This window comes from Scomber japonicus, chromosome 3 (assembly GCF_027409825.1).
Source record: "Scomber japonicus isolate fScoJap1 chromosome 3, fScoJap1.pri, whole genome shotgun sequence".
Taxonomy (NCBI): Eukaryota; Metazoa; Chordata; class Actinopteri; order Scombriformes; family Scombridae; genus Scomber; species Scomber japonicus.
Genome location: NC_070580.1, coordinates 11,092,193 through 11,117,232, shown reverse-complemented (window position 1 = coordinate 11,117,232; position 25,040 = coordinate 11,092,193). Strand labels below are relative to the sequence as shown.

Here is a 25,040-nt window from a genome sequence, read left to right as displayed (position 1 = left end):
GAGGGAGAAGAGGGACTCTACCTGAGGTTCTATAAAGCGCTGTCCCAGCTGAGCTGAGACAAAGTCCTGCAGGCCTTGAATGAGACAGTCAGCCCTCAGACAGCGCAACACCAAGAGCTTTTGGAAGGAGTCCAGTTCTATGTCCCACTCCCCTGGGAGGGGCTCTCTATAGGCAAAAATAGACATACATGCACTGTTTGTTAGATACTGACAGCTTCTGCACAGTACAAATGAAGAAAACAGAGAGCCTGTGTTAACCAAGTGGTTATCTAATGTTTACCTGTGAGGCTGGTTGCTGTCAAAAATCCTCTTAAAGCCCTGCAGATGTTCAGTGAAACCTTCTGCCATGTTGCTGAATTTTTTCAGAGCACTGAGGCCCAGGATGTCCTGCCATGCACGCTCCGACAGCCAGCTTCCTGCTGGGTTGGTAAGTTCTTGGATAGGCATCCCTCCAGATAACAGGTAGCGCCACTCCGCCTGATACACAGAGGCAAAGCGCATTCATCAGATGTACTTGGATTAATTAACTTATGCATTGTATTGTATTTATGAGTTCCTAGAGGAAATTAAAGAGGTGAGGGTGTGCAAGACTGCGAACTCTTTTGCTCACCATGTCAATTTTGTTCTCATTCATCATGATGCGAGTGCAAAGGAGAAAGGCAAACATGAGTTTGTGCTTCTCAAACAAGCTGCGGCACACATTGCTGTACAGGCTGAAGGTGAAAAATTCATTGATGTTGACGATTCTCTGCTCCACCGTGTCTGTAAGAAACGTGTCGAGAAAAAGTCAGTGTTTTTTTTATTTTATTGTATTTTTTGTACATCTGGTGTCCATGTGCTAAATGTTGAGCTTTGTGCAGTTGTGCAGTCATAATTCTGTGTTCAATCTTATGACCAGAGAGCATAAACAGATTTACTATGGATTGTCTTTTTACCTGCTCTCTCCGAGTTGGCAATGCCAGCCATGAAGATGCCAATGAACCACTCCAGAGAGTACTGGTACATGGGATCAACGGTGGACAGGTCAGATACGCAGAAGAAGAGTATCTGTGTGCGCACAGCCACTGGCACATACTCAAGACGGGTAGCGTCAATGTCCTTCTCTGTCTTCTCTGCCACCATAACTTTGGCCTACCAGCAAAACCAGCTTGTGTTAGCAGAAAATCCATCAATAATAGATTAGACATTCAGAGACACATCACCAAAGTATTGTATATGAGTTAATATCAAGCTGCAACCTCCAGGGCTGAAACATGAAGCCAACACAGAATTGCCAAAAACTACAATTCGTCGAGGCTGGATCCAAAAGTGAGTCAACACCCATAGACCCTCACCTTAAAACACCCAACAGAATTATATAATAAATATGATATATTATATTACAATATAGTATAGTATAATATATTATAAATGTAAACATAGCCTTGTACACATAATGGTTTTGGTCTATGGCCAATTTTATATAACTCACCTGTTTAAATTTTATTGAGGCTTAAAGTTCTGCATAACTAAGTGACAGGTGACACTGAGTGACAGGTGTGTGGCGTCACAGGCCAGTTGCTACCACAGCAACAAAGTTTGTTAGCCAGTATAGACCTAGCTGCAGCCACCCCCATTTTAGTGTGTTTTCAATTCATGAAAGTTAACTGTAACATTGTGGTTACCTAAAAAACTATTTTGCTCAGAGTTTAGATGTGCTAAAAGACCCTCTAATGAGTCAGGCGCTCAGTTTTTTCCAGTAAGCACATTTTGTTTTGATTTTTCACTAGTGAAAATTAGCATTAGCATTATCACAGTTAACGATAGATTATAAATACACCATGCTAACAAAGCTTAAAACAAGCAGCCTAGCATTAGGGTCAGCTCTACCCTCTCATCTAAATATGATCACTTATGACTCCAAAAATTCCAAGATAGCTACGGTCGAAATGCAAAGTCAAGACTTCAAAACATTCATAACCTCCATTACCTCCTCCAGTCTATCTGACTGATATCATATATGGCATGATTGTCAGATTGTCTAACCTGGATCTCTCCAGCTTTGATCTTGGAAGCCTCCAACACTTGGATGAGCTCTTCATTGTCTACTGGGTTTCCTTCTGTAGAGCTGAGTCGAAACAGGATCTCATCCTCAATTGCTTTCAGTTCCTGTTTCATTTGGGCGTTGCTGATGATCAGCTGGTTCTTTGCATCCTCCAGGTCTGGACGTTCCTCAGCCACCACCTGGCCCAGTAACTGATCTTCCAAACCACTGGAAAGTCACAAAATGCACATTTACACTCAGGCAGTAAGACTAGAAAATTCAAAAATCTATATTGTTAAGAAGTGAATTTGGTTTCATCTGTATCAAAGTGTGTTACCTGGGTGACAGGGTGAAGTTAATGAGGGTGACATTGGCAGAGACCTCTGGAGAGTAATGTGGATTTGGCAACTTGGTGGTGATGTACATCTTAAAGCCTTCATGGTAGGGGATGACTGAGTCACCTAGCTTTAGCACTGTGCTGCCTTGCTGCTTAAATGTCTAAGAACCAAAAATATGAGTTAAGCAGCCCAGGGTGTGGTAAATATATGATTGACACTTCCATAAAACACAGTTTTGTTTGTTTGTGCTGTATGTGTGTGTATTCACCTGTTGCAACAAGACAGGTTCTAGCGCAGGGTCTAGTTCCTCTCCTACATTCTCCAGGAGGCAGGGTTTACCAAAGCGAATGGCATTCTCAAGACTACGGAGGAAGTCCCGGTCACTGAGCTTCATCACCTCCAATGCATTGTCCCGCTCCTGGATGACAACAGGATGCAAGTATAGATGATTCGACCAGTCAAAGCAGGTATCTGTGTAAGTGCTAAACCTAACGGCAGATCAGACAGCTACAGTGGAGGCTCTATAAAAGCATTTAATGATACTGGTAAATAAAGTATATTTCCAAAGTATAAAGTACATGTTATGTAAATGGATAATGTCTCACTGGCACCCTCTGCAGTTACGGCCACATCAGCACATGGAAAAATGTGAGCTCACCATGGTTTTGATCCATGAATTGGCTTGTCCCTGAGGATCAATGAACAGAGCCCATCGCAGAGAGTACTGGGCAATCACACCATTCTCCACTGAAAGGTTATCCTTGGGCAGACCTGATATCTATTCATATAAAAACAATTAGTTGTGATGACAATGAAGATCAGGGATTACGTTTCACAAGAACCTAATTAAGTCAGGACAAATAAAAATTGACTTGACTTGAACGATTAAATTTCACAAGACAGGGATTACAAGCATGGATGCTCATGAGGTCAGGTGAAAACAGGCTGGTTCTGACCTGCCAGGAGCGGATCTTTACAGGATCTCCCAGAGTGCTAATGAGGTTGGGTTCGTCAGTGTGTGGGACACTCAGCTCCTTGAAGCAATGCAACCACTCCTCTGCCATGGCTGCCCTGTACTCTCCCTAAACACAAAAAAAAAGAACACCCTTAGACAAATGATGCAATAATGTTGCCCTGATTAACTTGAATGTATTTATAAAGGAACAAACACTAAAACAGGGAGACACTAGTGCTACCCTAATAAAACCCAGTATTATAAATCTTAATTATGTTCAAATTCAATGATTTTAAAAGCTCTGACTACTACCTAACTCTAACAACTAAAAGTCAAAATGTCTAGTTCTTTTCCTCCTGAAAAGAGTTACAACCCACTTACAGTGAAGGGTCCCAGATATGCTACGTATCCTGCAGATAGTAGCACGTCACCTGCCACATTATTGACCATGTAATCCAGATGTTGCACTGTCTCTTTCCAGCGCACCTTCTCATCAGCAAGTCCACCTATAAGCTGGAGGGAATCAATGCATCAATGCAGATGGGTGCTTCTCGTGGTTTGTATTGACCTGAAATTATTAACTATTACACATTATTCTTATAATACACTGCATTGTCTTTGGTCTTGTCATTTCAGAGGAGATATTGTGCCAGGTAAAGTAAATATGTTTTTCTGCATTTTACTGTATTCTGGTATCTCTTGTTTATTGCATACATGTACATTATACATTTGTATATTTCGTATTCCTGACTACTCATCTGTTTATTGTGCTGTAATGCTACATTTCCTTCCTGGGAATCAATAATCGTGTATCTAATCCTCTCTCTGACCTTGTCTGCTCGGACAAGACGGGCCTCACACAGTTGATACTTATGGTCCAGCTCATCTTTCTTGGCCACGCAGTCCTGGTACTTTGCCTGCAATGTGGCAATGCCACCCTCCACCACTGCCAGCTTTTCATTGGCATCATCCAGGATGCGCTGGGTCACTGCTAAGTCCTCCTGGGCCTCTTGGAGAGCTTGCTGTAAAAATAAATTCCATGTTTTAATGTTTAGATGACACTGGTCTTTGAGCACACTATCACAAAATGTCTCACATTGATAATTAATGGTTCAAACATGGATTTCAGTTTTGTTAGTTAGTTTTTTACCCTTTTAGGTTCCACAGCTCTGGCCACAAAGTGATATACGTGCATGGCTCTGACCCATTGGCAAATGGAGGTACAAGCTTTGGACACCTTGGCAATGGAGGCTGGTTGGAATTCTTCATTATCTATGTACGGCTGGACTAAAGTGATCACACTATCCGGGATGTTTTCCTGCAAAATGAAAATGAAAGTGACTTTTAATACATCTTACAGAATCAACACCAAACCCTGAAAAATAGAGAACTGTGGATGTTAAGATCAAATCTGCAGTAATCTTCTAGCGAGACTAGACCAACACACAGTGTTATTGTAATAAATCTACTACATATGTACTTTACCTTATCATATTTGAAGAGGCTTTCCAGAAACTTGGCAGGGTCTTGCAGCAGACCCTTGCCAGGTTCCCAGTAGTCATCAACCTTGGTGCCAGGTTTCTCTCCAGGCACCCTTTTGGGTTTGATGCCTTTCATTATGCACACCGCCTCAATAACCAGCTTCACCCCGTGGGGAGGTCGCTGCATGGCCCGCACCTATGGAAAAAAATGATAGAGTTGAAGTTATATTCTGCGTATAAACTAACAATGCAGTATTTGAAGAATATCTTGACAGTTCATCATAGTATAGTCAAAACCCCTCAACCTCAGTGACATCATTCTTGTTAAGTGACTTGAGGCTGGTGAGAGCAGCATCCAGGGCTGGCAGAGCCTCATCTAGGTCTCTCTGGGCGTCTGTTGCGATGGCCCCAGCAAAACGGGCTTTCTCTGAAGCTTTGGCTTCCTCTGCCTGCACTGATTTCCGCGTCTCCTCCGCAACTACGGTGTCTACCTGTCAACAAACAATATAAGGATACAATATGTAATATATCAGTGCTAGGAGAATTCAGAAAGTCAGCACAGGCTATTTGTGAATGGCTCATCTGTTTCTATATTCATTAGTGCTTCCTTACTTTAATGGTCTCCATTGTAACTTCAGTGTCCCTTGCAGCCTCCTCCAAAAGAGGTCTCATCGTCTCCAGGTCCTCTAGCATCTTACTCACATCCTCTGCTGTGCTCAGGAGCTACAGGGTCCCCGCACAGCATACAGTCAGATAAGAGTAAGAGCTAATTAATCATATGTACCCAAATTATGCAGCCTTTGTTAAACATTCCTATCCATTCAAGTGAGGAGAATTAGCTGAGTAACTTAACAGTGCAAAAAATATAATGATCTTTATTGTTTGTCCTTTTCTAGTGCTTTACCTTGTCCAGACCAGTTTTCATGCGCTGACGAGCACCACACAATTCTTGCTTCTTGCGTCCGGTGAGATTTGAAAAGATTTTGAGCAGTTCCAGGTAGCTCTTGGGTGTGACATAGTTGTGTCGAGAAAGCTCAGCCAGGTACTGTTCACACCTCTTGGCTACCATCCGGTGAATCTTCATACACATCAATGTCTGGAAAAAAAGAATTGATTAGTGGGGACCTCTCTTTTTCAGGCAGTCATTGGTTTAAATTGATCACACTTTGCAAAAATCTGAGAACTTTTGGAATCACCCAGAAGTGGAATATGAATATGAAGCAAAAAATTGTATCATAGTAGTTGAATCAATCTTTGATAAAATAGTGGGAGTAAAACTTCTACCCACGTGAAAAATTCTGAATTGTCAGGAGTGAACAATAACTGGATTCCTTCTTTGTATTACTAGTATTATTTTAAAACCATCATGTCAATAATGCTCACTGACACACACACACACAGAGCAATCTCACCAGTCCTTTCATTGCCGTGGGGCTGGCTTCTAGCTCAGGCAGTTCATTAAGAAACGATGTAGCCACAGCCTGCAGAGCCTCCTCAGGCCAGGCACTGAACCAATCTATGGTACAACATGTTACCAGTGATGGAAACTGCCTCAGCCTTGCTCGAAATACCTCACCAATAGGACTGCAAAGATGAAGAGGACAGGTGTGGGCAGAAGGAGAGGGAGACAAAACGGAGGGAGGATAGAAGAACCTAATCCAATTGCTTTAGAGCATGCAAACAAAGCTTTGTACATTTACTACCTCATGCAGAGAACAGTGTGGATGTTGCTGCGGACTCTCCTAATGTAGGCAGCCATAAGGTTGGATTTAGTTGGCTGCTGACCTATGTCCTGCACCACTGGCTTCATGGCCATCAGGATGCGCTCCTGCTCATCCGACGCGTAAATGTTGGGGACATCCCCCGAGTTCAAAATGTTGTTGATATCTTCCAAGAATGATTCACTCTTAATCTGGGGGTTTCACACAAAATGTGGATAAAATGTTGACTTGCACTCTGGAGAGTATAGAGTCATTATTCACAGATACTTAACAGATACATTTTTTATATTTTCTTTATGTTCTCATTCAAATTGACTTAATAATTGAAAAAATGTTACACACACAACACTTCAGCAGGTGGTAAAAGAGTGTTACTGTTCACCTGTGTGTCTACAAAGAGGAAGGTTATCTGCTGGTCCTGAAGACCAGCCTTCAGCATGATGCTTTTAATGTCTTCCCTCCACTCTGCTTGGCCATAGTTCTTAGCCAGCTCGATCTGGAAACAGTCATATTCTGACCTGAAGATGGACAAATGCATCTTGAGGATAAGGCCACAAGTTCATTATAGGGCATTAACAATGGATCATGCATATTTTATAGTAACACAATCTTGAAATATTTCTTTTCTAAACAGCTTCTTCTTGAACCTTAACTATCACTGTCATGATGTAACAAATATGAATGTTGATTGTTAATGGATGACTGTACAGTATCTATCTAATCTTTTAGAGCATATCTAAAAGCACATAATTGGAGAAAAAAACCCTTCTGATTAATTGAATTTGAGTGTTCGGTTGCACAAGGTGTGGGCCTCTCACATATATGAGGCCAGCTTAGTGAGTGACTGGCGCCCGCTGCCACCCACTCCAAGAAGCAGGGCATTGCCCAGAGGCTGGCGCAGGATACGGCTGATACGGCACACATGCTCAATGGCATCCATGAATAGCACCAGCTTCATCTTGGTTGTGCTGATCTGGTTGTAGTCATCCATGTATTCCTCCATCACTTTTGCCAACTACACAATATAATAAAGAGATGCAAAAACTCATCACCTGGTTAACTGATAAGCAATAGAAAATAATGGATACTTCATTTGCAAAAACTAATAAACACCATCCTTTAAAAACATTTGTGAGTTATTCTTAACATGTAACTGTGCATTGCAAGTTCATGTTTTTAAATCAGAGAACGTTCTCAAACAAAAGCTCATAAATCCCTTTAGTGAATCAGTACACAGTATTCAGGTCAGGTGACGCAATATGGCAGCGATTATGTTCAGCTGGAGTACTGTAGTCTGGTTAGGATTTTCCAAGGTATGACTTTGTGAATGTATGACATTGCATGGTTTGATTCTGAAACATGAAATGTGGAGTTATCTGTGTTTGGGGTTTTTTTATTTTTTCATTTTTATTTTGTCGAGTTATTTTTTACGTAATCAAAACATCCAAACTGTAGTTTGATTGATATTACCTGGAATGCCCAATTAAAAAAATACTAAAAATGGAGATGGATGTTTTTGCAAATGAACTCTTTACATACTCCAGACACAACAGTTACAACACTGGTCATTAGTTGGCTCCATTCACCTTTTCCTTGTCTTCTATGAATGTGTAGATTTTGTTGTCAGCTCCAGGAATCATGAAATCTCCATACAAAATCGGCTGGCAGGGAACAACCTCTTCAAAACTGCAGTCAAACTCTTCAATGCATTCCTTCAGAAGCTTGTTGAACCAGTCCCTGTCCTCGGCACACACCAGGCGGTCCTGGAAAATCCGGCAGCTTTCGTGGTACCACAGCTGCAGCAGCTGGGCCTTTTCCTAAAAAAGCACAAAAGTAATGCTACCTTTACACTGGGGATTTTGAAATGTACAAAAACACTTTCAACCTTTTCTCTGCAGTTCAAACATCTTCACACATGATTGTTCCAGGAATCCAAGAATATTTGTAGCCCCCTGTGTCTGGCACTGTGGACCTGAGTCATACAGTACACTGTTTACACTGGACACTTCTAATGGCCTTTATATCCTATTGTAAGGTCATTCCACTGAGGCATAGACTGTGAGCACTTAATGGATAAAGTGACTAAACCTGATTCCAGTATATTGGGGACCTTCCCACACTCTATTTTATACTAGTGATGTGATAATTTCTCATCAATGTAATTCTGACTGATCTGACTACCTCTATCATGCCAGCCTCAGCCATGAGGATGCCCTGGAAGACCTTGGACAGGTCTCTGAGGTTGAAGGTGTAATGTGACTTGGCTGGAGTTGGGAGGAGCTGGGAGGTAATGGTAGAGTAGACTCGAATAGTGGCGTCTACAAGAAGATCATTCAGCGGCTGGATTGCTGGCACAGGTCCTGATAAAAAAAAAACAGCAGCACAAAAAAGAAAAGTGATTATATTAAAATGTAAAAAAATCAAGTAAAAATCTTTTTACTATGTGATTTGGAGACAATTTTAGACAACTGTATCTTGCTTTGGTAAGCATTTGTAGTTTTTATATGTGCTCTGTAAAAAATGATTATAGTATTGACAAGCCCTTTGTTCTGTGTATTTTAATATAAGTTTTACTAACTTATGCTGAATAGTTATTAAATTACATTTTACATGATTGCATTCTCTGTCTACTTCCTTTCTCAGTGTCCCTGACTTACTGCCTGGTTCCTTTTTACTCATATTTCCATCTGAAAGAGAAAAAATATTCTGATTAGTTTTTTTTTTCTGCAGTGCAAATACAGTATTCTCTACTCTGCCCACCTGTCTCACCACTAAAATGCGGCCTTAAATCTGCAGCACAGACTCACCCATCCAATTGCCAAGAATTGTGGAGAAAATCATTTTCTTGCTGGCGTCCTCCATTTCAGTGAAGGACAGAAAGTTGAAGTGACGTGTGAAGCGCTGGGTGATGGGGTTCCTACCTCCACCCGGGGGTCCCATGGCACAGGAAAAATTGATGTCGACTATATGCTTGAAAGTGCCTGAGGAGTAAGGACAGGAAAGAGAGCCGCTCAATCTGATGGACATTTGGGTTAACATTATGGAAAATGTCACGCTAAAAAAATAAACACTAAAAAGTCAAAAAATCATATATATATATATATATATATTAAAGAAACAGCACAAGAGTGAGGAAAATGAAACTTGAATGTTCTTACCTATCTGCTTCCTGTCATACCAACCACCATGGTCCATCCACTGCCGCAGCAGCTCAATAGGAGGCTGGGCACCGTACGTCTCCAACATGGGCATGTTTAGATCATCAATAAAGAAGATGAAATACTTCCCAATTGGGGGTCCAAACACACCTTTTCGCCTGACAAAAATTGTGCGTTACAAATGTATTGTTGTCATGTAAATAATGTGTATTAGGATAGAAAATGTGTGTAATAAAGCAGCATACCTTTTGTCAAGTTTACTGTCGATGTAATCTTGAGTCTGGTTGGCGGAAGTGCGGGCAGAGAACATGAGGAAGTGTGTGATGTATTCAGCGGACATGTTCCTGAGCAGCTTGTCTGACATGGTGAGGGTCTTTCCTGTGCCAGTGGGCCCAATACACAACACCTGGCCCACACACACACATGCACACACACAGCATAAATATAGTGGTAATAATGGTATCTTTTCTAAGAAATTAAAGAAATGTAAAAGTAAAGCATACATAATTGGATCCTAATTGTTTAAGTATATTTAGGAAGATTTTTACTAAAAGTTAAGTTCTATCTTTTATTTCAAACAACACAGATTTTAGACAGATCAGATGTGTCATTACATGTGTGAGGTATTACAAAGTACTCACGGGTTTCTTGTTGGTCAAAAGCATATCCATCAGGAAAGACATTCTCATTGTGTCAGCAGTGGGAATGATGATGTCAGAATAACTTGTCTCCGGGGTGATTACAACACTCTTTGCATCTTTCATCCAGCTCACCCACTGGACCTAGTGCACAGAGTGACTAAGATTAATGGGTCAACAGGCAAAAATCAATCTGCAAGTTTTGGCTGCATTCCTGCAAGATCTGTGTGATTAAGTGTCATCTTTTTACTTTTCTGTCCTTGTCATCTTCGTCTTCATCCTCCCAGTGACTAATCCTAGCATCATCAAGCCTGTAGTCATATACCAAGCCCTCCTCTGGAAAACATAATTGAATCTGCACAAACAAATAAATGTATATTTATTTCAATGCGCCTCCGCCAAGAAACAATCTAGCCATCAATACACTTTATGTTAATTATTTGTTATTGAGATGCTAAATTAGAGATGCTAATGTGACCTTTTCCTCTGCCATCTTGTTTTTGAGCCAGGAACTGAAGCGCTTGCAGCTGGCTGCGTCTCCTGTGGCTCCTACACTCCACACCAGGGAGAAAAAGAACCAGGGCTCAATCAACTCATTCAGACGGTCCAATTTCCTTTTGGGTGGTGGCTTCTCACCCTAAAAGACAATGAAGGATTTGTGTGAGGAGTACAATCATCAACACTATGTCTAGCATGATCCAAACAAGGAATACTATGACTTTAATCTTTAATCTTTTTAATCAGTTAAAAGACTGAAAATGTGAAAATGCTGAAGTGATAAAACACAGCACAAGAATCATCAACTGCTATATGTAGAAGCAACCCAAAAATCTCACTCATCAATTTTCAATATCAAAACATCCTCTGTTAAATGCCGTTCTCAGTGTTTTACCATATTTGGTTACGGTTATGATAATGATATATTATTCAAATAGAATGACAGTTTTGAAGATTACTCAAAACTTATTTTTTTCAACTACTTTGCACAGCTTCCACTAAACAATCTGTTAACAGTTTTCTTATTGCTTCAAACCATAGAACACAAAGAAAAGCTGCATACAAACCTCTTTAAGGTTGAAAGGACTGAAGAAACAGTCCATAAGTTTGAGCAGACTACAGGTAAGGTTGCTGTCAAGTGATGTAATGACCTCCTTTACTGATGTGCGCACAAATGTGATGGAGTCCTGTGTACAAATACAGAAAAAATCAAATAAAACGCATCAAACATAATTCACCGCTGGTTTGTCTCAGTCATGTTGTGTCTCCTCTCACCTGCAGGAACCGGGCAAACAGGGAGTTTAGCTGCTCTGTGTATGGCTTCATAATTTCAGGGACCTGCCTCAGCCAGCACTCTGTGAAGGAGACGAGGCCCAGAATACTAGGCTCCAGGTAGACCATACCACAGCGAGAAACTGTGGCTGGGGATGCCACCGCCAAGTCCTGCACCTCAAACATCATGGTCATCACCTGCAGGAGCAAAGACACAACACAGCTAAATGCACATGATACAGGAGACGAGGAACAGACTGAAAAATCCAAGCCTGTATGTGAAAACATAACCTTACATCAGTGAGCTTGATGATTTCTCCTGAGCTAAGGCACAATTTTTTGTTGTCATCCAGCACAGTGTTCATGTTCTCAATCCACACAGCATCTACTGGTCCATCAAACATGTACCACTTTTTCTCCTGATCCATAACTGTTGTCCCTCCACGGATAAGAGATGAGAGGATACCATCTGTCCTACAAAGATGAATCAAAAGAAAAAGTGTGCATGTGTGTGTGTACACTACAGTATACATCTGTATTTTTGTTGTCATTTTTTCTGCAGTTTGCTTGGAAAAAAAGCATCACTTACCACTCGTGTGTGAGCAAGTCATACTCCCCATAGAGCTGTCCCATGGTGATAGACTTGGGGTTGAGCACATAGGTCTGAACTACCTCATACACACCACCACTCACAGAGGGCTGGCCCTTTAGAGCTGTTAGTGCTGCACCTAGTATTTCATAACACTAACACATGCAATAGAAATGCTTATAAACAAGACACTACACTGATTATACTCTGTAAAAACTGCAAACAACATATTAACAAGTGAAAGACTCACCTTGGTTTTACCTGATCCAGAGATTCCCACTAACATCAGGCCATGTCTCACCACAGTAGTCTCATACAGCTGAATACACTTATTAATATAGCCTGCAAATTACCACAATAGGACAATATCAATTATCTATATGTCCTGTAAATACTGGAAACAGCATATCTGAAATCATATTTTCTGGGCCTCCAGAAACACCAACCGTCCACATCTTTGAGGTTGCTCTTGGTGCAGACATTACGCATGGACTCTTCGAGGATGCCATAGTTGATTGGCTCCTGCTTTGTCTTGGGGAAAAGATCGGACACAATACCATTGAAGAGCTTCAAGTCATCCTGTAAAAACTTTGGCACATTGACGTCTTGTATGGCTCGCAGACAGATCAGCTCCTAGGAGACAGCAAGATTGCAGAATAATAAAATGTTAATTTTGGAGGTGTTGTTTTTCAAATTCTATCTGTTGTATTTTTTCATACCTTCTTTACATAATAAACAAAATATACATATCTAACCTCATTCATGTCAGGATTTTCTCTCTTCAGGTTTCCAGCAGCTGAGATCACAGTTTTCACAGCTCTCATTCCAAAGTCATAATGATCCTTCATAAATAAAAGGAAAAGTTAATATTTTAATTTTTCTTGCATACATATATATATCTGTTACCATTAAGTTAAGCCCTGTATTATTTTTACTCTCTATGTTTAAATCCAACTCACATGTTGGTAATATAACATACACCCTCTGCCAGTCAAATAGGTGTTAGTGTATTTTCTTGGTGTACAGATCTCCCCTGCGTTCATACCTGAGAGCTAAGCTGTTCAGAGGAGAGCTTGAAAGTGGTGGTGATCTTCTTGGAGAGAACTTTGGCATCACTGAAGCCAAATGAGTACAGAGAGATCTCAGCTATCATAGCATAGTCAGGCACCATCATGGCCACTGGACGAAACAAGGCCTGTAGGAGATACAATCTAATTTGTTGAACCTCAACTGCTTTTCATCAGTGTTATATTGTTGTTTAAAATGCTATTATCATTTCAAACCTTGAGATTGTCAGGCAGTTCTGTGCGACCAGCGTAACCAGGATTCATAGTGATGAACACAGCGCAAGAAGGGACAAGAGAGATCTCAGACCCCTCAAACACAAACCGCTCTGCCTAAAAACACAAAAACATAGACACAATTATTCTAGAGAAACATATGACTGCCTCATCATGTGTGCAATACAGTGGTGGAAAAAACAAATTCAATTCTTACTTTTTCTTAAAACTTGATAGAGAACATGATAGAGAAGTAAATAAAAGAAAAGGTTGATTTTAAAATTTTAACTAAAGTTAAATATCCCCACAGACATCTTTTAAGATATATATAAAATACTTTGAATGATAATTTGTATCTGATACAGTTCTTCCACAAAATCCTTGTGATGACATCTACTCCATCTCCCTAATTTAAAATTCAAGAATTTATAAATGTGCAAATATATTTTGTCTCAAAGGTTTTTCTACTGGACACAAAATGTCTCCTACTTGACTGTAAAGTCCATTCTCAGTTTTTGTGCATTGGAGGCTTAAAATGTCCACATCACACTTACATAAGTTGAATATTTGACCAGAATTGGCTCTAAACTAGTTTTGATGTTGCAAATCCTGCTCAAAAGGCTCTACCCTTTGAATTTACAGATGTAATGTTACGAGTTGTCTAGTGTCTAGTGGTTAATATTCTAATTTCTAACATGCAATAAATGCTTATTTGATGAGACTGATATATTTAGCATATAGTCTACCAATCAACAGCTGTAAAAACAAAAAATACCTTATATTAACCTTTTTACTAATATTCAATATACAATAACTTTCTTTAGCATTTTAGCTCAAAAGCAATATTTTTCAATTCATAGCAATATTCATATGTTTATAGCATTTATCGCCATGTGTGATTGTTGGTGCAGACATGTTGAACATTTTGACTTATTAGTACTGGTGATTTTTACATAACACAATACAGTACTGCAATGGTGTAATTACTCCAGGATAGAAAGTTTCTTTGATTCAAATACATTAAACATTTTACACAAAATACGAATACACGCTGTACTTATGCACAGTACTTATACAACAATAGGTACCAGCATGTTAATTTCTAATCAAGCAGCATCTCACCCTTTCCATTTGGGCCTTTTGTATAGTGGTGATCTGTTGGGCCACCACAGACAGCACCTCCACGTCAATACGGTTAAACTCATCAAAGCAAGCCCAGGCACCGGAGCTGAAACATGGAAGACAGACAAGAAATCCCACATGAATTTGATGGATTATTTTTGATATTTGACAGTGACACTGACATTCTATCACTTATTATATCTTACCTTGCCAACCCTTTGAGAAACTTGCCCATCGCAATGAAGTCCAGCTGATCAGAGCAGTTGAAAACCACTGTCTGAATGGCCAGAGCCTTTCCCAGGTCTTTAGTTGTTTCTGTCTTTCCTGTTCCAGCTGGACCTGCTGGAGCTCCTCCAAATTTCAGGTGCAGAGCTCCTGTCAGGGTCAGGTAGCATCTGTAAAAGGCAGACAGTGTTGTATCCGAAAGAGTACACAGCATTTGGCTAGAACAAGAGTGGACAACCTTAGAATTAACAGCTAAGTCTACCTGTCAGTGAGCGGGGTGATGACCAGACGTCCAGAGTTACCAAGGTACTCGTATCCATACAAGAACTCTGCATTCACTGCTCTGATGTATAAGTCATCTTTTGCCCAGTAATATCTACAAATAATCATGCACCCATAATATTTAATATAATGCACACAATATTATAAAGTGGCCTCAAAGGTCCAGAGTGACAGTACTAGACAGTGACAGAAAACAGAACAACCAAATGAACAGATAACCTGAGCTGACTGATCCACTCAAAGTCATTGACGCTTGAGACTTCCTGCTCCACCAGTTTGGCTGCAACTTCTTTAGCATGGACTTCTATGACAATGAGAGCAGACAGCACAGCTCGCTGCATCTTAGATAGGCCACCTCTCACCAGCTCCACCAAGTCACCAAGCTGCACAAACAAAGGTAAAATATTAAGAATGTAAATATATATACTGTGCAATGTGCAGTACAAACACTGTGAAAATGCTCATTTTTGTGATAAGTGATATTTAGTTTGAATATTGGCTGGTCTAATATAACTTCTACACCTGTGTCTGTAGTTGGGGATAAAGGCGGTTGGCCAAGTCTTGCTGTTCCAAAGCCTCAGACACCTCAGTAGTCCAGAAGACCTGACAGCCAGCTATCACCACTTGGCCAGGCCACGATAACACCCACTCCGAACGAGGTTGCTGAGGGATCAAGAGGGTATGTGTAGATCTTACAAATTCTTAACAAATTAAAACTACATCAAGGTAAAATTGTACAAACAAGCTGCACAAGAGAAGAAAAACATCGTTATTAAACTCGAGGTCACAGACCTCAGGGTAGACTTTGAGTGAGCGATCAATATTATCCCTCAATGTGGCCTTCATAGACTTCTCCACATCCCTGAGCCAGTCCTCCACGTTGCCAGTGGGCCACACTGGCAGGAACAAATTCACCTCCTCCCCTTCTCCAGAGTACATATGTGTGATTTGTAGATCTGACTGGAATTGAAGCTGAGAAGCAACAGGTGTGTCACTCATATGGTGTGCATATTATGTTTCCAGTAGCCTGTGTGTAAAGCAATCGTAAGCCAAAACAAACCCGTGCAATGTTCTCAAAGCATTTGCGCAAGTGTGGTTGTACAGCAGTGGGATCTTTGGTCTGGGACAGAATCTCCAAAAGCTCATCATCTGACAGGAAGTAAAACCTACAAACAAATATTCACTGTACAGTGCATCATGCAGAGTGATTAACAGCGTTCAATAACTTTGCATGGCCACAAATAATCATCTACATATCAATGACTATGCAGGAACAGTAAAAAGTGACATCAGTGTATACCTTGTACAGTAAATGGTGTGTGAAATGAAAATACTGAAAAATATGGTATAAACACCAGAAGAAATCAGTGCCATGAGTGTTTAAGGACACTTTGACTGGGGCTTACCTGGGGAAGGAGGATCGCTTTGTCTCCAAGTACTCACTAAGACCCTTCTGGACCTGTTCCAGCAGAACATTGCACTCTTTCAGTTTGTCCAGCAGACGAGCATCTGGACACAGCTCAATCACCTAGCGATGAACACAGAAACACATATGAACAAGCATATATGTCTTTTTATATGTGTGGACCCCTCAAAAATGAAATGATACATCTCAAGGGGTTTTATCCAAATAAATACATTTCAAATATCATGAAAGCTCCGACCTTTCGGTTATTAAAGGCATTTTTCATGACTCTCTTCCATGTCTGCTCCATTTGCTGATATCTTTTTCCTTCCACAGGCAGTTGCTGGTTGATATCATCAGAGCTAAAGATGGGCTCCAGGTAGAGCCAGGAACGCTGGCACGTCAGCCACTCCTCAAGCACATCCTGCAAGCACCAGAAGAGGGCAGTAGAACAACATAAGACTCAGTAAGATGATGCTTACGCTAGACATACCGTAAATGTGTATGTGTGTGTGTGTGTGTGTGTGTGTGTGTGTGTGTGTGTGTGTGTGTGTGTGTGTGTGTGTGTGTGTTTATGGTTGTGTGTACTTGAGTCATTCTGAGCTTGCTCTCCCAGGTGTTGATGCGTTCCTCAAATGCCTTCTTGAATGGTGAGAAGGACATGCTCTGTGTCATGACAATGTGGTCATCCAGCAATTGGGACGCTTCATCTGGGCTCTTGAGGATGTAGGTGCCTGTTTCTTTGTAGGGCAGCACATCAAAGACTACTGTCGACCACTCTTGTTCCATCTTTTCCAGGGCCTGGGTGAGGAGGTGTGTTAGAATATTAGAGATATTCACACATTGACTTTGTCAATCAGCAAGAAAGGCGAGGAGAGTTAGTTTGAACTAAAAAACAAAGTCAATACTACCCCTGTCAAGAGCTCCTACTGTAGAAATTGCATGTTGACTATATTTAGTTCATGCAGAGGATTAAAATAAGCTTAAAAAAGGAAATCCTTTTCAACACACTTCATCCATCGTAAAACAACAAAACACTCACAACACTGCATTAAGAGTCTGACTCCTGTTCAGTGTTACCTGTTCAATGGTGTACTCTTTCCCAGCCACCTCACCAACATGAGCTATATCATCCACATGGTTCTGTAGTCCAAGCTCCAGGCAACGGGAGAAGGTCAGGTTGGCTTTGGGTTTGACTTTCATCTGAATGCGTTCTGAAAGTATCTCCCAGTGGCGGTTCCTCATCCCCGGGTTCCTCAGGCCCTGAATCAGAGGGATGTACGGACGGAAGTCCTCAATCTTGCTGCGGATTAAGGTTGCCACCATCTGGCAGTCTGGTGTCATTTAAGACAAAGAGAGAGGCCAAGAAAAAATAGATGAGACACATTCACAATCACACATCACTTTGCCAAGTTTAAATGGTGATAGATGTGTCACCCACCAGGAATATCCTTGAACTGTTTGATGCATTTGTGTATGGTCTTGAGGGCATCTGTGACATTGTGCTCAAGCTGCTCAGGGTCGATGGAAGACAGCGGGTCATTGAGCCAGCTCTCATGCCAACGGAGCCAATCAAATGTGGTGGACCATAGGTCTTTATAAGGCTGGAAATCCTTTATCAGCTTCTGTAGACGATCATACTGTAATACACATTCACATTTCACTGTTAGAAAAAACATGACAAATGTATATTCTTTAGCAGTTTGTTAGACTGTAATACGGTGGCTGGAATGACAAAATGTATCAGGGTCAGTGACAAATAAGGGTTGGCAAGATGAGAAATTCAAAAATGTCTAGTTTGAAAAGGATGCATCAGGTTTATTAATATCTATATTTTGTGTTTTTGTTGGTTTTATGTCATTTGAAATTAAATTTGCACCATTTTTTTAACCAAAAGTAAGACTGAGTGCTCATGAAAGTGTCTCATGGTGTAACTACAAAGAATGATAAATATTAAATATCTGAATCAGAGACAGTTTATCTAAGTACATTTATAAAATAATTGCGTCATTCTAAAACATCAAATGAAAAAAGGAGTTCAATTAAATTGTAATGTGTTTTGTCAATATTGAACAGGACATATCTTAAAAACAACCATTTTTTCTAAAGAAGTTGGGGCCAAAAATTGTAAAATCTGTTAAAAACCATTTTGTTGTGTTGCCAAAGTATAATCCTTTAATATAGTCTCTCAAAATTGGTTAAAAGTAGAAATGTTATACTCAGTCCACAAGAAAATAATGTGTGCAACGTATTCATGCATTTATTTTAAATTTTAACCCTTTTAAATTTGACTAAACCACAGGGACACAAAAAAAGTAGTGTCACCCATCAATAAATAATTTAGCTTGATAAATTCTTACATTTACACACTTACATTTGTGACAGGAAGACCAAACAGACGCTCTCTGATGTTGTAGGTTTGAGCCATAGTCTGACACTCCTTCAGCTGCTTGCTAGTACGCCTGACCTCGTTGGCCATCTCATGGGCATGACTAATGTCTGCATGACTTGCAAACCCAGCAACCAACATCTATAAACACAGTTGAGGTGATTTAGAACGACTTACTTTTCTCTCTGAATAGTGAATTTCTAATATGAAAATGATAATAGACTTGAATAGAAATATTAATGTAGAGTTGATACTATGATAAATGTTTACTTAACAAAAAAAATGAAAAAAATAGCAGGCTAAGCTAACCTGTAGGGAGTCGAGGTGCTCCTCAAAGTTGTTCTGGTCGAGTAACTGGATCTTGTGGAAGCGCCCCTCATCCTCCACATGCTGGATGGCTGCTTCTTCTATCTGGCTGGTTATCCTTTGAGGATACCCGATAGCTGTCCACCTGCGCAGATAAGTTACTATAGTACCACTAGAATATCACTAGGTATCACAAGAATAATTCCTCAGTTCCCTGTGGTTACTCTGACCACCACGGACCAATTAAATGACGGCCAATCCCATATGTGAACATAAATCTAATTTTCAAAAAAAAAAAGAATTTACACTTACTTTTTATTAACATCCTCGTCTGTAAGACAGTAGCAGAATTCGTCTATTACATCATAGTCTGACAGGGACTTGCTGATAAGTTCCTGTTATTGGACAGATTGAAAAATAAATATATTTATAGACAAAGTAACCTTGCTTTCATATAACAAATAACATAGATAGCTGATTCATCCCTTCAATCTGCACCTTGTAACTCTTTAGCTGTTCTGGGATTTGTTTCATCCATTCCCTCTTTTCAGTCAGTTCCTCAATGTTGTTGGGCTTCTCACGTAGCTTTCTGCTGATGATGTTACACTCTTCAGTTGCCTAGACAAACACAGGAAAAAAACAAATGTATGTCCTGTGTATATAAAATGATCAAAACATTTCAATGCATAATACTTCAACATATACAACACTATATCATTAAGGCCTCTAAACAAATGACGTACATCATCAACCTGCTTGCGCAGCTTCTGAGCAAAGTGGTCCAGCAATGCATTGGCCAAAGCCTTTCTCTTGTTAGTGAGAGCCTGACGTACAGACTCAACACGAACAATAAATGGACCAAGGACAATGGAGGATGGCAACGAGTGTTCAAGAATTTCCTTTTCCTTTAGATGCTGTTCCACCTCTTTCTTAAGTTCCTGGGAATTCCGTTCTGCCTGTGTGTGAGAGCTGGGAGAGAAAATAGAGGCCTAAGAGAAGATTTAAGTCATTCAGCAGAATACATCAAAGTCTGAGAGGATGATAAATCTGACTGACCCATGTCATGCTATTATAATCTAACTACAAACTTACCTGAGAAGGGTTTCTATGTCCGAATTGTGTAGCTCTAAGTGTTTGGTATATTCAGCAGCGTAAGCCTTTAGAGGTATGGTAGCTTTATTTAGAGCCATGCGGATCTTTTCTCTCAACTCAGTTACTTCTGGCTCCCACAAATTCACTGACTCGAGCATAGGATCATCGCCGATGAACAATTTCTGCATCACAAACTGGCATGAAGAAGAGGGGGAGCAGTTAAATCCTCAGCATCACTGTAACCAATCTTATACTTATCATTATACCTATCTGTGAATAGATGAGTCTGAACAAGATTTTTATTTTTTTTTCTTGCTCTGTGATTCAGGGGGATTGCAGATTTCATTTTACCTTATAAAGTTCTGGTACATTGTATGTGCCCACAATGCCCTTATCAAACAGCATAATGACAGATGTCTCAAAATTCTCCAGGGGAGTGCTGTAATGAACGCCAGTCTGATCCAGAACCAAGTCAATCTGGAACACAGGGTTCTTCTTTGGCCTAGATATAAACAATATGCTGATATTACCAACACAATGCTGTAAAGTGAATAATAGCTTACGTGAAAATTACTATGAAAAACATCAAAAATAAATACTTATAGCTGACTTCAAGATATATTTAGAGAATGAGGGAATATAAGGAAGGGTATATGTAATGTTAGGGCAAATGTATGTTATCCTACTTGTAGGGGCTATTGATGAGGTCGTTCCCCCAGACCAGGTCCTGAGGACAAGTCAGCACACTGTGACAGGCGTCCAACAGCAGCTCAGTCAGGCTGATCAGCGAGTCCTGCACAAGGAAGCGCAAGGTGTCCTGCAGTTTGTAGCGCATCATAGCCATCAGCCTGTACATCTTGGATATTTTGTACATCTCCCAGGAAGTCTCATCGACGTTGTACAAGCCTCGCATGTGGGTTCCTACGTTGGAACGGATGATGTTGCACAGAATGACCATCCACGGCTCCCGAAGAAACAGGCTTATCTAGAGAAGAATGAAGTGATTCACTGCCTCATTAATGACAAACTTGTGTGTATTTTATGTCTGCAAAGTTTGTTTCTATAGTAAGTCATGCTTAACACCAGCCACAAAATGTATCCACTGTTTAAATTTAACCTTTCAAACAAGCTGCAGTTACCCTGATAACTCCTTGTTTTAGGAATAGCGCAGTGCATATAAGAATAAGAATAGATCTTTATTGTCATTGTCACCAGGTACAACGAAATTTAAAAGTGCTCTCCAGTCAGTGCATCATACATAAAAATAAAATAATAATAATAAATAAAATAATAAATAAAATAAAATAAAAATAAAATAAAATAAATATATAGCTAGACACATTCACCCCAATACAAGAACATTCATCAACATACAATCATTTTTGTTATTGCACATTAGCTATATATAAATTTGGCTATGGTATGTTCAGTGATTACTAGAGAATTAAACTATGCAAAGAAAAAAGCTATCTTTCTTAATCCAATATTAGCAGTAGAAACGCTCCTCAATCATACAATACCTGAGTATACGTTTGAGACTGCATGACTTCAAACTCTTCCAGTCGCAGTGGTTTGATCGAGGTGATGTTGAAGAGTCTCATGGCTGCTACTTTGTTGCACTCAGACTTTATTTCAGATAATATACAGATCACTTCTGACCTTGACAGCAGGGAACAGGTGACATATGCAGACTTTTTCTTCTCAAAGTCAAAGTGAGGAACTGGAATACAACCTGTACAAAGGCAAAATAAAGCAGTGTCCAGTATTTATATTCTAAAGGTGAATGTCAGGGATTAGTTGGTGATTTCCTTAATCCTAACCCCGCTGATTCAAACAAATGTGTCCAAGGCAAAGTGTCTGACCTTTTTGCGGTACATGCTCAGGATCTTTCTGTGGCAGGGTGACATGTAAAAACTCCTCCCGATGGCTCATCACTACTTTGTCCAGGTTGATGCGGTTCATAGTTCGGTCATATTCCAGTTTTACCTCCTTCTCTAGGTTCCCTATACACTTCTCCAGCCTGCATACATAATATCCCCCATATTCATTATATAGCATTGCAATTCATGGGTATATATATATATATTTTTAAAGTGAATAAGGAGACAAGTAACAACAACAGTTAAAGTTGACATTGCTCACATTTTCAATCTGAGGCCAGGGGCTGAAAGGGTACGGCTTTTCATTTGCTGGAGACTGTGGGCATTGAGAGATGGTGTTCCCCTCCAGATGGGCATGCAGTCTGCAGTTAGGTGGTAGAGGAGAAGGGCCTCTGTGTTCTCCCTGCAGCGCAGAGCATACTGGATCCGCTGGACAAAGACACGTGGATCCTCAGCTGCGAATAACAATCTGATCCTGGGTACCCAATACTGACTGCCTATTAACAGAGTGTTTCCTCCTGTGTAAGAGAGGCAGAAAGCATACATGCATGCTCAACATGACAAACAGAGGGACATCAGAGACAGAGTCAAGACAGTACAGTATCATCATATTGCAAAAACATAAAAAGTCACCAGGAGGTATATCCTTTTTGGGTTCTTCGTCAAGAATAGGATTTCCTTCATCATCTGTCAGTCCACTGCTTATGTGAACCTTCTCTACCAGGTACTGGCATTTCTCATTACTATAGTCAAGAATGCCAACTAAATGCCAGCTGTACTCTAGAGAGGGGGGTTTAGGATCCTCTTCTAAAGAGAGAGACAAGAGAATGAATCAAAGCAGGAAAATAATTTCTATCCCTGTTTTCACGTTATATTTCAGAAAACATTTTACCAGATGATATCTCATCATCTGTAGGCAGCAGGGCTTTCGCAGGAATAGGTTTCCAATCAGGAGCTGCATCACCATTTCCCAGGGCGAGCCAGTCCTCTGGAGTACGGCAGTCATATTCCTCGTTGTCAAATATCTTAGGGAGAAACAAATCAAAGATAAGTTTGGGTGTACAATAAAATATGGGATGTATGATTAATTGTCAATGACATTTTCACAGCAAAAATATGTCATTTATTCAATTCCAGTATTTGAATTGTGAAAATTTTCTGCTTTTTTGTCTACGTGATTATAAACAGAATGTCTTACATAACAAGCAATTTAAAGATGTCACCTACGGCTTTAGGAAATTGTGATGGCTACTTTATTCTGACATTTTATACAACAAACAATTAATTGATCAGTCTAGAAAACCACAGCTTAACTGTTTATGAAAATAAATGTTGGATGCAGCCCTTGTAATCAGGAACCAAAATGCCAAAAAAAAATACTGCAGCAGTAACAGACTCACCTCCAGTGGGAGGTAGGGTGACACAGGATTGTCTGGTGTGGTCACATCCTCATCATGACTGCCCCGATGTCTTGGCATTAGCAGATTAGAGTCTATGCCCTTTTCTTCCAAGAGCTGTAAAAAGTCAAGATTCAAGTATTCCCGTCGACGTCTGTTGGAAAAGACACAAAATAAAACTGTAAGTATAAGTCATGGAACACCAGGAAATGCAAGCAGCTGCACAGCATTAAATAATAGGTCCTCCTCAGTAACACACACAAACAGTAAATACCTCTCTATCTCTAACTTTCGAGGGATCTTTCCAGTAATGGTTTTGTAGGGCATCTGGACCTTGGGTTTATCTCCACCATGGCAGAAGTAAGAAGTTAGTAATTGCTCTGCGATGAGCCCATAGTTATTCTTTGGAGCAAGCTGGTCTGATTGAATCTTGAAGGTAGAAACTACAGAAAAAGTGCAGAAGGACAAAGCTTTTACACACAGCATACAGTACAAGTCAAAAGTTTGGACACAACTTACCATTCTCTTCAAAGAGGAAGTGTGTCCAAATTTTTGACAGGTAATGTATAAAATACTGTATTTTAGAGAAGCATATGATATTGCACAACACTTGATTTTAACAGCCTGCTTGCCAAAAATTGATATGTAATAGAGTATCGCACCTTCTGATGTATTGAAACCACTAAACTCACGAATGGATTGACCCTGTGACTTCAGCCGGGTTCCAGGTCCCGCTGTACGAGACTAATCAACAAAGATTCACACTTAGTTTTTGATCAAAGCATAACAGCAGCTCAGTTTTTTTGCATGCATTTCAAAATGTCAGGCCAGATGTACGAGTTTACAGTATGTGCTTTTACCTGGAACCTTGAAGCAGTGATGATATCTGAGTAGAGGCCCCTCTGTTCATTCACACAGCATTTCCTCATTGGAGGGAGCTTGTGTCTGTGACTTGCAGCGAGAGGCTTGTGGTCTGGAGGTTTGCTAGGGGGATGAGGCACCAGAACCCCAAAACCAGGCAAAAATTTGCCCTCCATCACCTAGCTGAATAGAATAACTGATATGTGAACAAAGACGCATTTCAATTTCTCATCCCTTATACCAAAGACATATATAAACATTACAAGCTATTGATTTAGCTTTAAAGGTTAAAGTGCACATAATGTTGCTGCCATGGGGTGAATCTGTATATTTTTTTGGTGATCAACTTTTTAAAGAATTTGACACACATTATGTCTGTGAAAGTGTGGGTTCAAAGGAGTGAGGATATCACAGACCTTTGTGAATTACAGCTAATGATCTTTCTATGAGTAATATCCTTAATATGATTCAGCCATTCTTTTGTCAATACAGGCTCAGGGGAGAACGTTGAGTGTTTTATGGTTATCTTGGTAGAGAGTTTGACTGGTAACAATATCAGATATCTATCTGATAGTGTGACTAAGGGCTGATTTGGTATCAGATACGATTACTTTAGTAAATGATAATTC

General features: G+C 40.2%; 1 protein-coding gene across 1 annotated transcript in view; it reads right to left on the bottom strand.

The window, feature by feature from the left end:
- Positions 1–24,587, bottom strand: part of dnah1 (dynein, axonemal, heavy chain 1) — a 31,344-nt gene extending 6,757 nt beyond the window's left edge. Inside the window, 68 exon segments of the mRNA XM_053315176.1 lie at positions 22–117; positions 185–237; positions 240–477; positions 611–762; positions 936–1,131; positions 2,026–2,251; positions 2,361–2,521; positions 2,630–2,779; positions 3,020–3,139; positions 3,318–3,443; positions 3,698–3,829; positions 4,147–4,338; positions 4,467–4,634; positions 4,802–4,993; positions 5,103–5,288; positions 5,410–5,520; positions 5,702–5,893; positions 6,210–6,381; positions 6,501–6,709; positions 6,901–7,036; positions 7,337–7,533; positions 8,105–8,335; positions 8,700–8,878; positions 9,176–9,205; positions 9,326–9,499; positions 9,677–9,834; positions 9,922–10,082; positions 10,318–10,458; positions 10,565–10,669; positions 10,793–10,951; positions 11,379–11,498; positions 11,587–11,781; positions 11,880–12,057; positions 12,173–12,327; positions 12,423–12,514; positions 12,619–12,805; positions 12,928–13,014; positions 13,218–13,367; positions 13,456–13,569; positions 14,575–14,680; positions 14,781–14,969; positions 15,062–15,175; positions 15,301–15,464; positions 15,604–15,744; positions 15,820–16,053; positions 16,142–16,247; positions 16,488–16,609; positions 16,746–16,910; positions 17,075–17,287; positions 17,567–17,820; positions 17,928–18,126; positions 18,861–19,016; positions 19,185–19,326; positions 19,494–19,576; positions 19,680–19,799; positions 19,925–20,150; positions 20,274–20,467; positions 20,625–20,775; positions 20,960–21,258; positions 21,794–22,005; positions 22,136–22,293; positions 22,416–22,671; positions 22,787–22,957; positions 23,046–23,178; positions 23,554–23,704; positions 23,825–23,993; positions 24,213–24,294; positions 24,411–24,587. Coding sequence (XP_053171151.1) covers positions 22–117; positions 185–237; positions 240–477; positions 611–762; positions 936–1,131; positions 2,026–2,251; positions 2,361–2,521; positions 2,630–2,779; positions 3,020–3,139; positions 3,318–3,443; positions 3,698–3,829; positions 4,147–4,338; positions 4,467–4,634; positions 4,802–4,993; positions 5,103–5,288; positions 5,410–5,520; positions 5,702–5,893; positions 6,210–6,381; positions 6,501–6,709; positions 6,901–7,036; positions 7,337–7,533; positions 8,105–8,335; positions 8,700–8,878; positions 9,176–9,205; positions 9,326–9,499; positions 9,677–9,834; positions 9,922–10,082; positions 10,318–10,458; positions 10,565–10,669; positions 10,793–10,951; positions 11,379–11,498; positions 11,587–11,781; positions 11,880–12,057; positions 12,173–12,327; positions 12,423–12,514; positions 12,619–12,805; positions 12,928–13,014; positions 13,218–13,367; positions 13,456–13,569; positions 14,575–14,680; positions 14,781–14,969; positions 15,062–15,175; positions 15,301–15,464; positions 15,604–15,744; positions 15,820–16,053; positions 16,142–16,247; positions 16,488–16,609; positions 16,746–16,910; positions 17,075–17,287; positions 17,567–17,820; positions 17,928–18,126; positions 18,861–19,016; positions 19,185–19,326; positions 19,494–19,576; positions 19,680–19,799; positions 19,925–20,150; positions 20,274–20,467; positions 20,625–20,775; positions 20,960–21,258; positions 21,794–22,005; positions 22,136–22,293; positions 22,416–22,671; positions 22,787–22,957; positions 23,046–23,178; positions 23,554–23,704; positions 23,825–23,993; positions 24,213–24,294; positions 24,411–24,587 — 10,908 coding nt within the window.
- Between the last annotated feature and the right edge of the window lie 453 nt (positions 24,588–25,040).